Genomic DNA, 12,625 nt, shown 5'->3' with positions numbered 1-12,625 from the left:
CTGATTGGGTAATGATCCATCAGAATGAGGAGTCAGAGACCTTTGAACACAAACTACTTAATGTAATCAATAGTTGACAAGAGAAACTATTCAACAGGTTCAAAGGGAGAGTCGACCCCCAAATCAAAAACATATTTTCTGTCTTACCCATTATGCTGTTATCAGTCTGGATAGTTTTGGTGTGAGTTGCAGAGTGTTGGAGATATCAGCCGTAGAGATGTCTGCCTTCTCTCCAGTATAATGGAACCACGTGTCACTCGGCTTGTGGTGCTCAAAGCATCAAAAAAATATGACCACCTCCACTAACCATATCACTGCGCAGAAGGAGGTGTGCATCTACTCATGGACGAGAGGCCATGTTAGTAAGCTTCAGCCTCTTCTCATTCCCAGGGTGTTGAATACCGTTGGTTTGTTACAGTACAGCCCTCGGAGCGTGATATTGAAGCCAAAGGCCCCCTTTGGCATCTTTATGAGATGCACTGGGCTTTCAGCTACATCCCACATAAACCAGTGCGAGGCAATATTTGACACTGAGAGCAACTGACATAGCATAAAGAGCAAGAAAGTCTGAGTAGGTTGGGAGGAAGGGGAGGTGAAAGGGTCAAACAAAAGCGGACTTCCATCCCAACTTGTCGTAAGTGGACGTGCCTACATGTTTAAATATGATGCACGAGTTACCCTCCTGCGTCACTTTTGGATGTTCAGGGATGCCGCATCAGATTAAGCTTGTTACGTGCATTTAAATTGTGCGTGTGTGTGTGTGTGTGTGAAGCCTTACAGAGTCGTTGAGGTCACATGTGAGTCGTTGACCCACCCGGCCATCATGTGTCTTTAGGGTTAGATGGGTCCAGAATGGGTGTTAAGTGGTCTGGGGAGGGATCCAAACACTGCATTGTAAGTGGGTGATCAGTGGTGATGTGGGTCTATTGTGATGCATTTTAAGACACTGTGCTATTCAAATCTGCCGTCTGAAGCCTCCACATTGTGCAGAGAATTTGTTAAAATCATGAAACCATGCTCAAAGATAATGCAGCAGATTTCCCCCCCATTTTTTGTATGTTTATTTGCAGGAAGAGACAAACTTTTGCACATGTTCTTCCCACTTTGCAAGGCAGTTTAGTTTTATTTTCCACTGGTTTTGGAGTTTCTTAATGTTGAAGATTTGTTTTAATGAGGAGCGATGAAGCTAAATAAGATAACACAGGTTCAGTTTACAAAAAACAATCTCATTTTATTTCACATCTTGTGTTTTTATCAATAAAATAGTTTTCATTTCCATGAAATAACAGAAACATTTAAGCATTTATAGTGAAAGATGTTGGAATGTTTTCATGCATTTGTCTCCTGCTATAAAAATATGTTCATTCCACTGGAGCTTAGCTCAGAATTCAATCTCCAGGTTTTCTGTTAAACTCCTGTAATTTCTGAATGACTCACACACACACACTGTATCTTCTGCTCTCTGTTGGTTAGAGATGCAAATCTGTTTTTTCCTTTTCATGTCATCTCTCTTTTTTCCCTCCTTTTCCCCCTGCAGCTCCCTCGGGCCATTCCATGGGAAAAGAAACTTTTCCTGCGGCCCTGAGAGAAATCCAGCTATTTTAGGAAAACACGTCACTGCTTTGAGCTGCAGCCCAGAAACTCTCCCTTCTTTCCATCATCCAGCTTTGCCCCCCCCCCCCCCCCCCCTTGACTTGTTGCACAGCGCAGCAGTGTTTACCTTCCATTCAGAGACATGTTGCTTTGAAACCCAGCCTTTCATGTCTCACAGAGAAGCAGCAGAGAAGAATATAGCTGTCTTTATCTCGCTTGTCATGCACAGTGCAACATGCCTGCAGCAGACAGAACAGAGGCATGACATATCCTGCAAGTCGTGCACAACTTGTGGAGCAGCTCAGCCGCGTTCAGGGCTGTTGTGGAAACGTCAGCAAGGTTTCGTCTTGAAACGGCTGCAGCGTGACATTGCAGAGCCTCTTTTTTGGTCTCTTTCCCCTTTATGTGTGTGTCATTTGTGGATGAAAGCATGGGTGGATGGAGGAAGGCAAATCTCTGAGCCACAGGTATTCATTTAGGATCAAATATGAATGAAAAAAACAATTTCTTGCATGAGAATCGCATGTTTTTGCACGAAATTTCTCGCGCTTTCTGCCCTCATTCATAACTGCATGTTCGTATTTGCAAATATCACATTGCATTTCACCATAAACAGCAGCTGAAGTGATAACCTTGAGACTGTGCCACGCTGGAGACAACAGGTTCATTACGCACGACAGTTTATGTGCACGCAAAGTCTCCAAATTCCTGACATTTCCTCCTGAATTCGTCGTCATTTTGTGCATCTTTGTTCCTAAATATCTGGATGAGATTCATTATGAGCATATGTGCGTGCATGTGTGTTTTTATTTCCCCCTCAGTGAGAGAGCGTGCACACACACGTCAGCTCGGGGAGGGCAAAGCCTGCTTAAGATGCAGCGAATGTGACAGTCGAGCCGATAGTCCAGACTACAGCAGCGCGTGGACGGGAAAGGTGAGCGTGGTGGGGGTGGGGGGGCACAAAAATGCCAGTGGAACCAGCTCACCCGCAGACGTGACGCCGACACACCGAGAAAAAAGAGGAAGGCACGCGGAGACGCTCAGCTGGTTTCCAAATACGCGCGGAGGAGTCGGAGGGGGAACAGAGAGGACTGAGGTGCGGGAAGCGTCGCCCTTGTCTGGGGGGGAAAGATGACAGTGGTGCCCGGAGAGAACCTGGATGAGACTGTGGCACTGGCCGCGCTGTCAGCCCAGGATGTGTACGACCCGGAGAGAGCCGAGAACCAGGAGTGCTGCGAGCGGGTGGTCATCAACATCTCCGGGCTGCGTTTCGAGACGCAGCTGAAGACACTCGCCCAGTTCCCCTCCACTCTGCTGGGGGACCCGCGCAAGAGGATGCGCTTCTTCGACCCGCTGAGGAACGAGTATTTCTTCGACAGGAACAGACCCAGCTTCGATGCCATCCTCTACTACTACCAGTCCGGGGGGAGGCTCCGGAGACCCGTCAACGTGCCAGTGGACATTTTCATGGAGGAGATTAAATTTTACGAACTGGGGGAGGAGGTGATCGAGAATTTTAAGGAGGATGAGGGGTTTATTAAGGAGGAAGAGCGCCCGCTGCCTGATAACGAGTTCCAGCGGCAGGTTTGGCTCCTGTTCGAGTACCCGGAGAGCTCCGGACCCGCCAGGGGGATCGCGATAGTTTCCGTGCTGGTTATTCTCATCTCCATTGTGATTTTCTGCTTGGAGACTTTACCGGAGTTCCGAGAGGAAGCCAGAACGTTTGACGAGCAGCTGGTGGTGAACGGGACCGTGCGCGCAAAGAAGCCAAACCCGTTCACAGACCCGTTTTTCATCGTGGAGACGCTCTGCATCATCTGGTTCTCCTTCGAGCTGCTGGTCAGGTTCCTCGCTTGCCCGAGCAAGCCCGCTTTCTTTAAGAACATCATGAACACCATCGATATCGTGGCCATCATGCCCTACTTCATCACGCTGGGCTTGGAGTTAGCGGAGCACCAGGGGAACGGGCAGCAGGCCATGTCGCTGGCCATCCTCAGGGTCATCCGTCTGGTCCGGGTCTTCCGGATCTTCAAGCTCTCCAGACACTCCAAGGGGCTCCAGATTCTCGGGAAGACCCTGCAGGCCAGTATGAGGGAGCTGGGACTGCTTATATTCTTCCTCTTCATCGGGGTCATCCTCTTCTCCAGCGCGGTGTACTTCGCGGAGACGGATGACCCGGACTCTGGCTTCAGCAGCATCCCGGACGCGTTCTGGTGGGCGGTGGTGTCCATGACCACGGTGGGCTACGGGGACATGTGTCCGGTCACCATCGGAGGGAAAATTGTGGGCTCGCTGTGCGCCATAGCCGGAGTGTTAACCATCGCGCTCCCGGTGCCCGTCATCGTCTCCAACTTCAACTACTTCTACCACCGGGAGACGGAGCACGAGGAGCAGTTCCAGTACACGCATGTGACGTGCGGCCAGCAGCAGCCGCAGTTTGGAGAGTTCAACAAGAGCGACAGCAAGCCGTCTCTGTCCAAGTCCGACTACCTGGACAGCGATGACGCGGACTCCATCAAATACACCAACTGCAGCCCGCACAAAGCGTACACCGGGAAGCTCACCGATGTTTGATTTTTGACCCACAATTACGCATCAGTGGCGCGCTGAGGGAATCTTTCCGTGCCATCAAACATCCCGCGCTCTGGTTTGAGTTTAGGTTGGCGAGCTCCTTATTTCTGCCATCAAAGGGATTCATTTCATTCACAGATGGATTATTATGAGATAACTCACATTTATCCCCCTGAAACAGTCTTCCATTACGCGCGCCATGAGTCAGAGGGGAAAGCTTTGAAATGATCAGCCTTTAGCCAGTTGTAGCACTTTATTGTTGTTATTATTATTAGCCTGATGTTTCTCTTAGTAAATGCGTAATTTATTGCCACAATAATGCAGGTTTAAAGTTTACATTTGCTTTTCTGTCTATCTGAAGCAACACAGGACCAATTTAGTCTAAATATACAGACTGATGCAGGAGGCACATGGTGGCTGTTTTTGTTATGGCCCCGCGCGCGCGCACACACGCACACCTGTTATTTCACCCTCATGTATTTTCCATTCACTCTGCATGGAGCTCAGTGGTGGATCAGATGATGTGCGGCAGGCTGGAGGAATCACTTATCCTAAAATTAAACTTCTCTGAGCAGGCTTCCGTACAAGTCGCCTAAATGTTTAAATGTTGCTTCAGGAGGTTAAATCCTCACTTTGTAGAGAGGCATTATGAAATCAGGTGCAGCTTTTCCCAAACCAAGAGCGCCACTGTGTGGATGACAAGGAGCCCCGCATCTCTCCGGTGGATGCAGTTTCTATAGCAACCTTCCAGACTTTTCTGTATTGTCTGCCACAGGAATGAAAGGCTGAGGCTGTGGAGACGAGGCTCAGCGAGGCCACAAAACCACCATGTTGTGGAAGCCTCCATGTTGTTTTAGCTCACCAGCTGAATCCGACACACGTTATTTTAATCTCCAACAGTAAAGATGATCAAGTATAAAATATTAGCAGGCAGGTTTGTGACCTGTTGTCCATGCAGCTCAGTCACACAGAGAATATGATCCGCAGAAATGAACTGGCTGCAACAAGCTGAAAATAATGAGAAATGTTCTTCACAAGTTCCCAGAAACACATCTGATGTTTTAAAATCGTGCATTTTTTCAGCTTGAAAAATCTTAAAGAGTTACAATAGGAAAAAAAAAAGGAAATCGTCCTGTTCAATAGATTCAGTGATGATATTATGGATGTTTCAGAGCTCGACTGATACTGACACTTCTTTAATATCTCTGCTGATATTAGACATTTATATTAAAGTGCTGTGATAAAATGTTCTGACATTTTAGTGTTAGTTTCTTATCAAAAAAGTACAGTTTGAACAGCAAAACTTATATAAACTAAACGAAAAACAACAAAATCTGATAAAAAAGATGCTAAAAATGATCAATACAACAAAGTTAAGTCACATTTTAGCGGCATTTGTTACATATCAGTCATGTACGGAGGCTAACAAGAGCCAAGATCTGAATTTTTGGTATTGAAATTGTGATTTGAATTTCACGATTAGGTATTCATTCAGTTGCAGAAGAAGAAACCAAATGACAATGGTTTGAATTCTCATCTTTGGAACTGCCATGGGTGATTTCAAGTTGTGAATATTATTTAAAAAAAAACAAAAACAACAACAAAAAAAAACTAGGGTTCAGAGATTCAGATATGAAATTTCAGCATTAATAAAAATAAAAATAAAAAGATTTCAAGTTGCTAAAGGGTCATTCCACAGAATCAGTGCCCTTTAGTGTCCCAAAGAGGTAATCAGTCATAAAAAGCTTGAAACAATGAACAAATATGTAATTTAAAAAAATATAACTTTGCCTGTAATATAACATAAAATTAAAGTCAATTAAATAACGTTTAAAATATTTTGAACAGCTTTATACTGGTGAGAGTGAGGTTTTTGGCCTGTCCCTCACTATAATAGTTTTACTTCAGCAAGACTTTTAATTTGTAAAAATTAAATCTAAAAATCCAAAAATTAAATATTAAACAAAAACAAACAAAGAAACAAATGATAAATATGCAGAAATATGAACGTTTCCATTTCCATGACACCTGGGCTAACCCTTCTTCAGCTGAAGAAGATCATGTGATTTGATCAAAAGCTCCAGAACAGCAACTAAACTGACCTGTTTCTTGTCAAGTCTGAATGGGATCATTTAGACAACCAATCAGGTTACGCTGATCCAAGAAAGAAACATTTAGGAGTGACTGAATTAAAGTTTTTGAAATTACAAAAAAATCTAAAAAAAAAATAATAATAAAAAAAAAAGAATAAAAATAGCGTCCAAACTACATGAACTCAGACAGATTTTGTTTTTTATTAAAATATTTCAATACCATTAATTCAGTCATATTTAAACTTAAACATTAGGTGTTCAGCCACTTGTTAAAAATTGAAATTATTTTGACATTATCAGTCAGCCAGTATCAGTCGAGCTCTGATGTTTTAACTTCAGATTATACTCAAAATACAAAATCATTAATTCAACAAAATCTGTCTCCAATCGATCAATAATTTCGTGCATGCCCCGATATTTCAAACAAACTGATTCAGAACTCTATGATTTATTGCACAGTGAAATGTCAGGTCACCTCCTGCTGAGTTTAAGTCTCCATAATTAGCCACGACATGAAAGCACCTTACTCATCTGGACTCGATGGACGAATCACTCAACCAAACCCGATGAAAACAAAAAGAGGAGTTCTTGAACAAACTGAGGGGATTAAAATGGTCCCAGCAGACGTCACGTGTTCACCGTCCTGTTGGATTATTAGCTGATGGATTGATGGATGGAGGCCTGATGGAATTTAACTGCTGAATCATCGACACAGACGGATCGATGGACGGAAGGACGGACGGCTCTTCAGCTCAGACGACCAATGGAATCAGTACACCAAGGGCTGGTCACACAGAGAGGTGAGTTTAGCCGGAACATGTTGTATTCAGTCTGTATTTGTGTTGATGTTTCTACAGTCTGATAATCAATCAATAACTTTTTTGATGTGTTCATGAATGACTATTTCTGTCTGGGGTTGTTTGGTCTAATTAATCAGGTGACATATTCATGCTTTTGGGCCATGAAGCTGCTGCATTAAAGGCTGTCAGAAGAAACACTGAAAGGTTTTCCACATTTAAAGCTGCAGTGATGGATTGTTAACCACCAGGGGGCAGCAGAACACTCTGAATACACAGCATTGACATGAAGGGAGAATTTTAGGGTCATCTGCTAGAAAATTGTGAGTGTCAAACACTTCATTTCTTGCATTTGGGTGATTATTAATTTAATTTTGTCAGAATAAACATCCTCTTCAACTGCCCTTTCTTTAGGAGCCAAATGCAAATATTGAAGGGGGCGTGTCCCCCATGAAGTCTACACCTATGATTATAAATTTTGTCTCCACTAACTCCTGAGTGAAATATCTGTCTCTTCAGCTGCTAATGCTTCACTATGTTCACCAGCTGGTCTCTAACTGTCTGTCTGCTGTTTGCTGCTGAGCAGTTCATGTTCAGTGGTCTGACTCATATTTTGCATAACGTCAGACCAAACATCTGCTGGTAGGAGGTGATTTTAACAGGAGATTTTTCAGCCGTCTTTCCTTGCACACAGGGGCGTAAATATAGACAGTGCAGCTGCAGTGGGGCCCATGGGGTGGGGGTCTTAACTACTGTATAAAAAAACTATTCAATTAAATGATTAATTTCTTACTTTCTTTTACTTTCTGGTTTTGTCAGATATGCAGCGATGATTTCTGGGTAATATTTATGTCGACATGGTCCAATGTCAAGTCTCTATTTGATCATGTGACATGATAATAAATGCACAAGAGTGTGCACTTTCTTATGTCACTGTTTTCATTACATAGGTTTTAATCAGACTAGTGGAAAAATAACATCCAAAGACACAGTCAGGTGCTTTTTAGTTCAGATTAGTGTTCTGGAAATTTTATGGAAAAATAAATGAATAAAAATTTAAAAATGAAATAAAATAAAATAAAAAAAAATTAAATAAAATAAAAATCCAAGTTTTAAAAATGCATATAAAATTAGAAAATGCTTCATCTGCATATTAAAACAAACAAACAAACAAAAACCAAAAACAAATCAGAAAACTTGGAAAATGTCTTTCCATAAGACTTCATTACATGGGTTTTTTCAGACTAGTGGAAAAATAACACCCAAAGACACAGTCAGGTGCTTTTTAGTTCAAATTACTGCTCTGGAAATTTTATGGAAAAATAAATTAATAAATAAAAATTTAAAAATGTAATAAAATCAAATTAAAAGAAATTAAATAAAATCAAATTAAAAGAAATAAAATAAAATAAAAATCCAGTTTTTAAAATGCATATTTAATTAGAAAATGCTTCATCTACATATTAAAACAAAAAATTTCAGAACAAAATGAAATAAAATAAAATAAAATAAAATAAAAAGAAATAAAATAAAATACAATTTTTAAAAATGCATATTTAAATAGAAAATGCTTCATCTGCAACTTCATCTCACTTTATTAGGATGTTTCTTAGTGAGACTTCATAAACCAAATGATGTTTGGATCCACTGTAGAATCAGTGCATTCTGCTCACAATCACAGGGACGACCTGCGTCTGTGTTCCTCAACTTACTTTTGGTACAAATCAATTTGTGAACACGCACCGTGTCCGGTGATAAAATGTAAATTAACAGGGTTCTGCTGCAAAATAAAACAGAGCGTCAAGACCTGATAAAAATGGAGGAGCCACCTTCAGGCACTCAGCATTTCAATTTATATGAATCAACTGATCAAAGTAGTGATCACCACACAGTGACCTCAGGCCTCTGGTCTGCAGCCTCCATGAAGCTGCTGGTGATCCAGCAGTGCAAAAATAAGAATACCTACAAGTACATGTGAGCATTTATTGAGTCCAGTAGTGTCAAAAGTGTTCAACACAACACAGCATTAGAACTGTACGCTCACTCACAGTTTTTTAAGTAATGCTTTAAAGCTGCTGTTTTAAATTAGGAGCAGACAAGAAACACAGGATGCTAATTATTTAAAGAAACTATGATTCAACAACTTAATGACATAAAAAAGGATCTGGTAAACTAGACAAATCCAAAATAATTTAAGCTGCAGTGCTGTCTTTATTGCAGTTTGTTCTCTGTTGATGAGAAACCTTATTTCTTCACCTTCACTGAGAGAAAAGAACAACAGCTTCCCTCCTGTAACAAACAGTGTTAGAAGGTTATAATGTGTGCAGACAGATTTAAACACTGCAGTACAGCTGTGAGCCTGCAGGTGGCAGCAGCTACTGCAGAAAGCCTGCAGCTGCTGGAGAAACACCACAGCCGGATCCTTCTGCTGCTGCAGACACAAACTGTCAGCTGCAGCTGCGTGAAGGACAAACTGATCCCTGTCTATTCAGAACTTCACTGTAAATGTCTGTAAATTAAAACTCAGTCAGTTTGAGCTCCTGTGAACACAGTGTGGATGTTACTGCACTATGATGGAGCACAGGCGTGCCTCAGGACGGAGAGTTAGTTACTTTAGAACAGTGTCATATATGATACAGTATGTGGACACCTCTGTCTGCTTATAAAGTTTGTGCACTTTTGATCTGTGGCTGCTTCTTATAGTTTGAGCTCACTCCCTTAAGGTGCCTTCACACATAATCTCCTTATTTATTGTGCGTTTGGTTTGTTCAGGCTGACGTGAGATCTGACAGTCAAACTGATGTGGACTAAACCAGTGGTTCCCAACTGGTCCAGATTTCTGCTTCAGGGTCCACACAGTTGAACATGTTCAGTGCCATACTTGTGTTTGTCGCTAAGATAGTTTGCTCTTTCTGACAAGAAGCGGTCTGTTATTCACTCTCTCTACAGCAACAAACAACACTTCAAAATAAAAGCTCTGTGCTGGAAATTAACTTAAAAATAAGGTGTATTTTTTTAACAAACTTGATCAGTTGGGGCGCGCTGGACTAAACAACCGGAGACCAGGCAAATCAAACTCTGCTTGTGGTACGAAAGCAAAGCAAAAGAAACCACGATTTTTTATTTATAGGTTTGTGATTTTAGCATGAAGAGTGAGATAACGTATGATAGTAAATCTGCTGATCAAGGGTACTGAAGGAAGTGATTTTAAAGCCTCAGTGTGTAAAAATGGTGACATCAGCAGTCAAATTGTAGATTGCAGCACTCACTCACTCACCCCTCCTGTCAGGTAAATGACGGTGGCCTCGTAGGACAAAAAGCCTTGTGCAGACAGCAGAGCTTTTCGAGATTTTCAGGAGTATCCAGCGACGAGGTGAATATTTATTCAGGAATCTAAACCATGTTACGATATGTTACAGCTTACCAGTGAGATACAGGTTATCTGTGAGATATATGCTAGGAGTGTTTTAGTTCTAATTGTTTTGGTAACACGAGCAAACATTAGCACAGTAATGCTAAAATAACACGTTTTATGTGATATTCACGGCACAGTGCAGCAAATATAGGTTGGTACGATAATAATATATGCGTCTCCAGGGTGTTCTTCCACAGGACACAGGGAGAGGAGGAAGAGGGAGAGGAGGAAGACCGGAGAGAGGAAGGATGTGGTGCAGGAACGGCCAGGCGAAGAGGTGTGTCTCGGCTACCCAGAGGGAAGAGGAGGAGGAGAGGGTGGCAGCCTTCGCAGCAGCGCGAGAGGAATCAACAGATTAGGCTGTAGGCGAGGCTAACCATTTAGCTGTAGCTCTGGGATAACATTAGTCAAGGCTAGGATAACGTTAGCACGTAAACGTAGCCGTCACTCAAACTTAGACGAGAGGGAAAAGTAGTTGCAAACATGAAGCCAAAATGATTTGAAAATATCAGATTGAATTACCTGTCTGGCAGAAAGCAGGCAGCCTCCGCTTCCCTTGTGAAATCCTCCTCCTTCAGGAGTTCTTTCCACCTGGAATAAGCAACGCTGATGTTCACTTGCGTTTTGTCCCGTCCTCGCTTATCTGATCTTTCTCTTTTATTTGCTGGCGTGGTTTCCCTCTTATGAGGCAAAACGTGTGTGTGGTCCTCCATTTAAAGTGCGACAGAATCATAAAAGTACAAAGCAGGTTCACGCAGAAGCGCCCCGGATTGATCTTCACCTTCTCTGTCTCCAGTGACGGCAAGTCCTAGGTAAACGCCAAAGGCAAAGTGCCTATGTCCCTGTACTGTATTCAAATATAGCGACGCAAGAGGGCAGCCTCCAGCAGACCGCGCCCTGCCTGTGTATATATAGAGAAATCATTCTAAGCCTATGAGAAAGCTTCCATTTGTATGTGAATTACATTATACTTTAGTAAATATATATTTATGAAAGCAATAGTTGATATTTGCTAATAAACAACTTACACATTGTAACTTTGAAGTTAAAACAGGAAGTGTTTGTATGACTTTAGTTTTGTCTTAAAAAGTGAAATGAGACGATCACACAGTCAGTGTCCCTCTGCAACACACCTGCTGTTCATCTTGTCTCTACCTAGCTGCCATTTATAGCAGATGATGCTGCCCTTGTTTTGCATCACTTAAAGTATATCAACACACTTTTTGGCTTTTCTTTGCAGTAATCTCATTTTGTGTTTTATATTGCTTGTTTTAGAGCTGTATATTTTTTATTCTGTATTTTTGTTCGATGTTGTGTGTAACGTACAGTACAGGCCAAAAGTTTGGACACACCTTCTCATTCAATGCGTTTTCTTTATTTTCATGACTATTTACATTGTAGATTCTCACTGAAGGCATCAAAACTATGAATGAACACATGTGGAGTTATGTACTTAAGAAAAAAAGGTGAAATAACTGAAAACATGTTTTATATTCTAGTTTCTTCAAAATAGCCACCCTTTGCTCTGATTACTGCTTTGCACACTCTTGGCATTCTCTCCATGAGCTTCAAGAGGTAGTCACCTGAAATGGTTTCCACTTCACAGGTGTGCCTTATCAGGGTTAATTAGTGGAATTTCTTGCTTTATCAATGGGGTTGGGACCATCTGTGTTGTGCAGAAGTCAGGTTAATACACAGCCGACAGCCCTATTGGACAACTGTTAAAATTCATATTATGGCAAGAACCAATCAGCTAACTAAAGAAAAACGAGTGGCCATCATTACTTTAAGAAATGAAGGTCAGTCAGTCTGGAAAATTGCAAAAACTTTAAATGTGTCCCCAAGTGGAGTCGCAAAAACCATCAAGCACTACAACTAAACTGGCACACATGAGGACCGACCCAGGAAAGGAAGACCAAGAGTCACCTCTGCTTCTGAGGATAAGTTCATCCGAGTCACCAGCCTCAGAAATCGCAAGTTAACAGCAGCTCAGATCAGAGAGCAGATGAATGCCACACAGAGTTCTAGCAGCAGACCCATCTCTAGAACAACTGTTAAGAGGAGACTGCGCGAATCAGGCCTTCATGGTCAAATAGCTGCTAGGAAACCACTGCTAAGGAGAGGCAACAAGCAGAAGAGATTTGTTTGGGCCAAGA

At 42.1% G+C, this 12,625-nt stretch overlaps 1 protein-coding gene across 2 annotated transcripts in view; it reads left to right on the top strand.

Annotated features, from left to right (window-relative positions):
• The first annotated feature begins 1,770 nt into the window (after positions 1-1,770).
• The window catches only part of LOC125882593 (shaker-related potassium channel tsha2-like), a 33,711-nt gene continuing 22,856 nt past the window's right edge, over positions 1,771-12,625 (top strand). For both annotated transcript variants that reach the window (XM_049566381.1, XM_049566380.1), the window contains exons 1-2: positions 1,771-2,060; positions 2,415-7,057. In XM_049566381.1, the coding sequence (XP_049422338.1) occupies positions 2,725-4,167 (1,443 nt within the window). In that variant the 5' untranslated portion in view covers positions 1,771-2,060; positions 2,415-2,724 and the 3' untranslated portion in view covers positions 4,168-7,057. The remainder of the gene's footprint in view (positions 2,061-2,414; positions 7,058-12,625) is intronic.

This window comes from Epinephelus fuscoguttatus, linkage group LG22, assembly GCF_011397635.1.
Source record: "Epinephelus fuscoguttatus linkage group LG22, E.fuscoguttatus.final_Chr_v1".
NCBI lineage: Eukaryota > Metazoa > Chordata > Actinopteri > Perciformes > Serranidae > Epinephelus > Epinephelus fuscoguttatus.
Note: the sequence above shows the minus strand (reverse complement) of the source record. Positions and strands in the feature narration are given on the sequence as shown.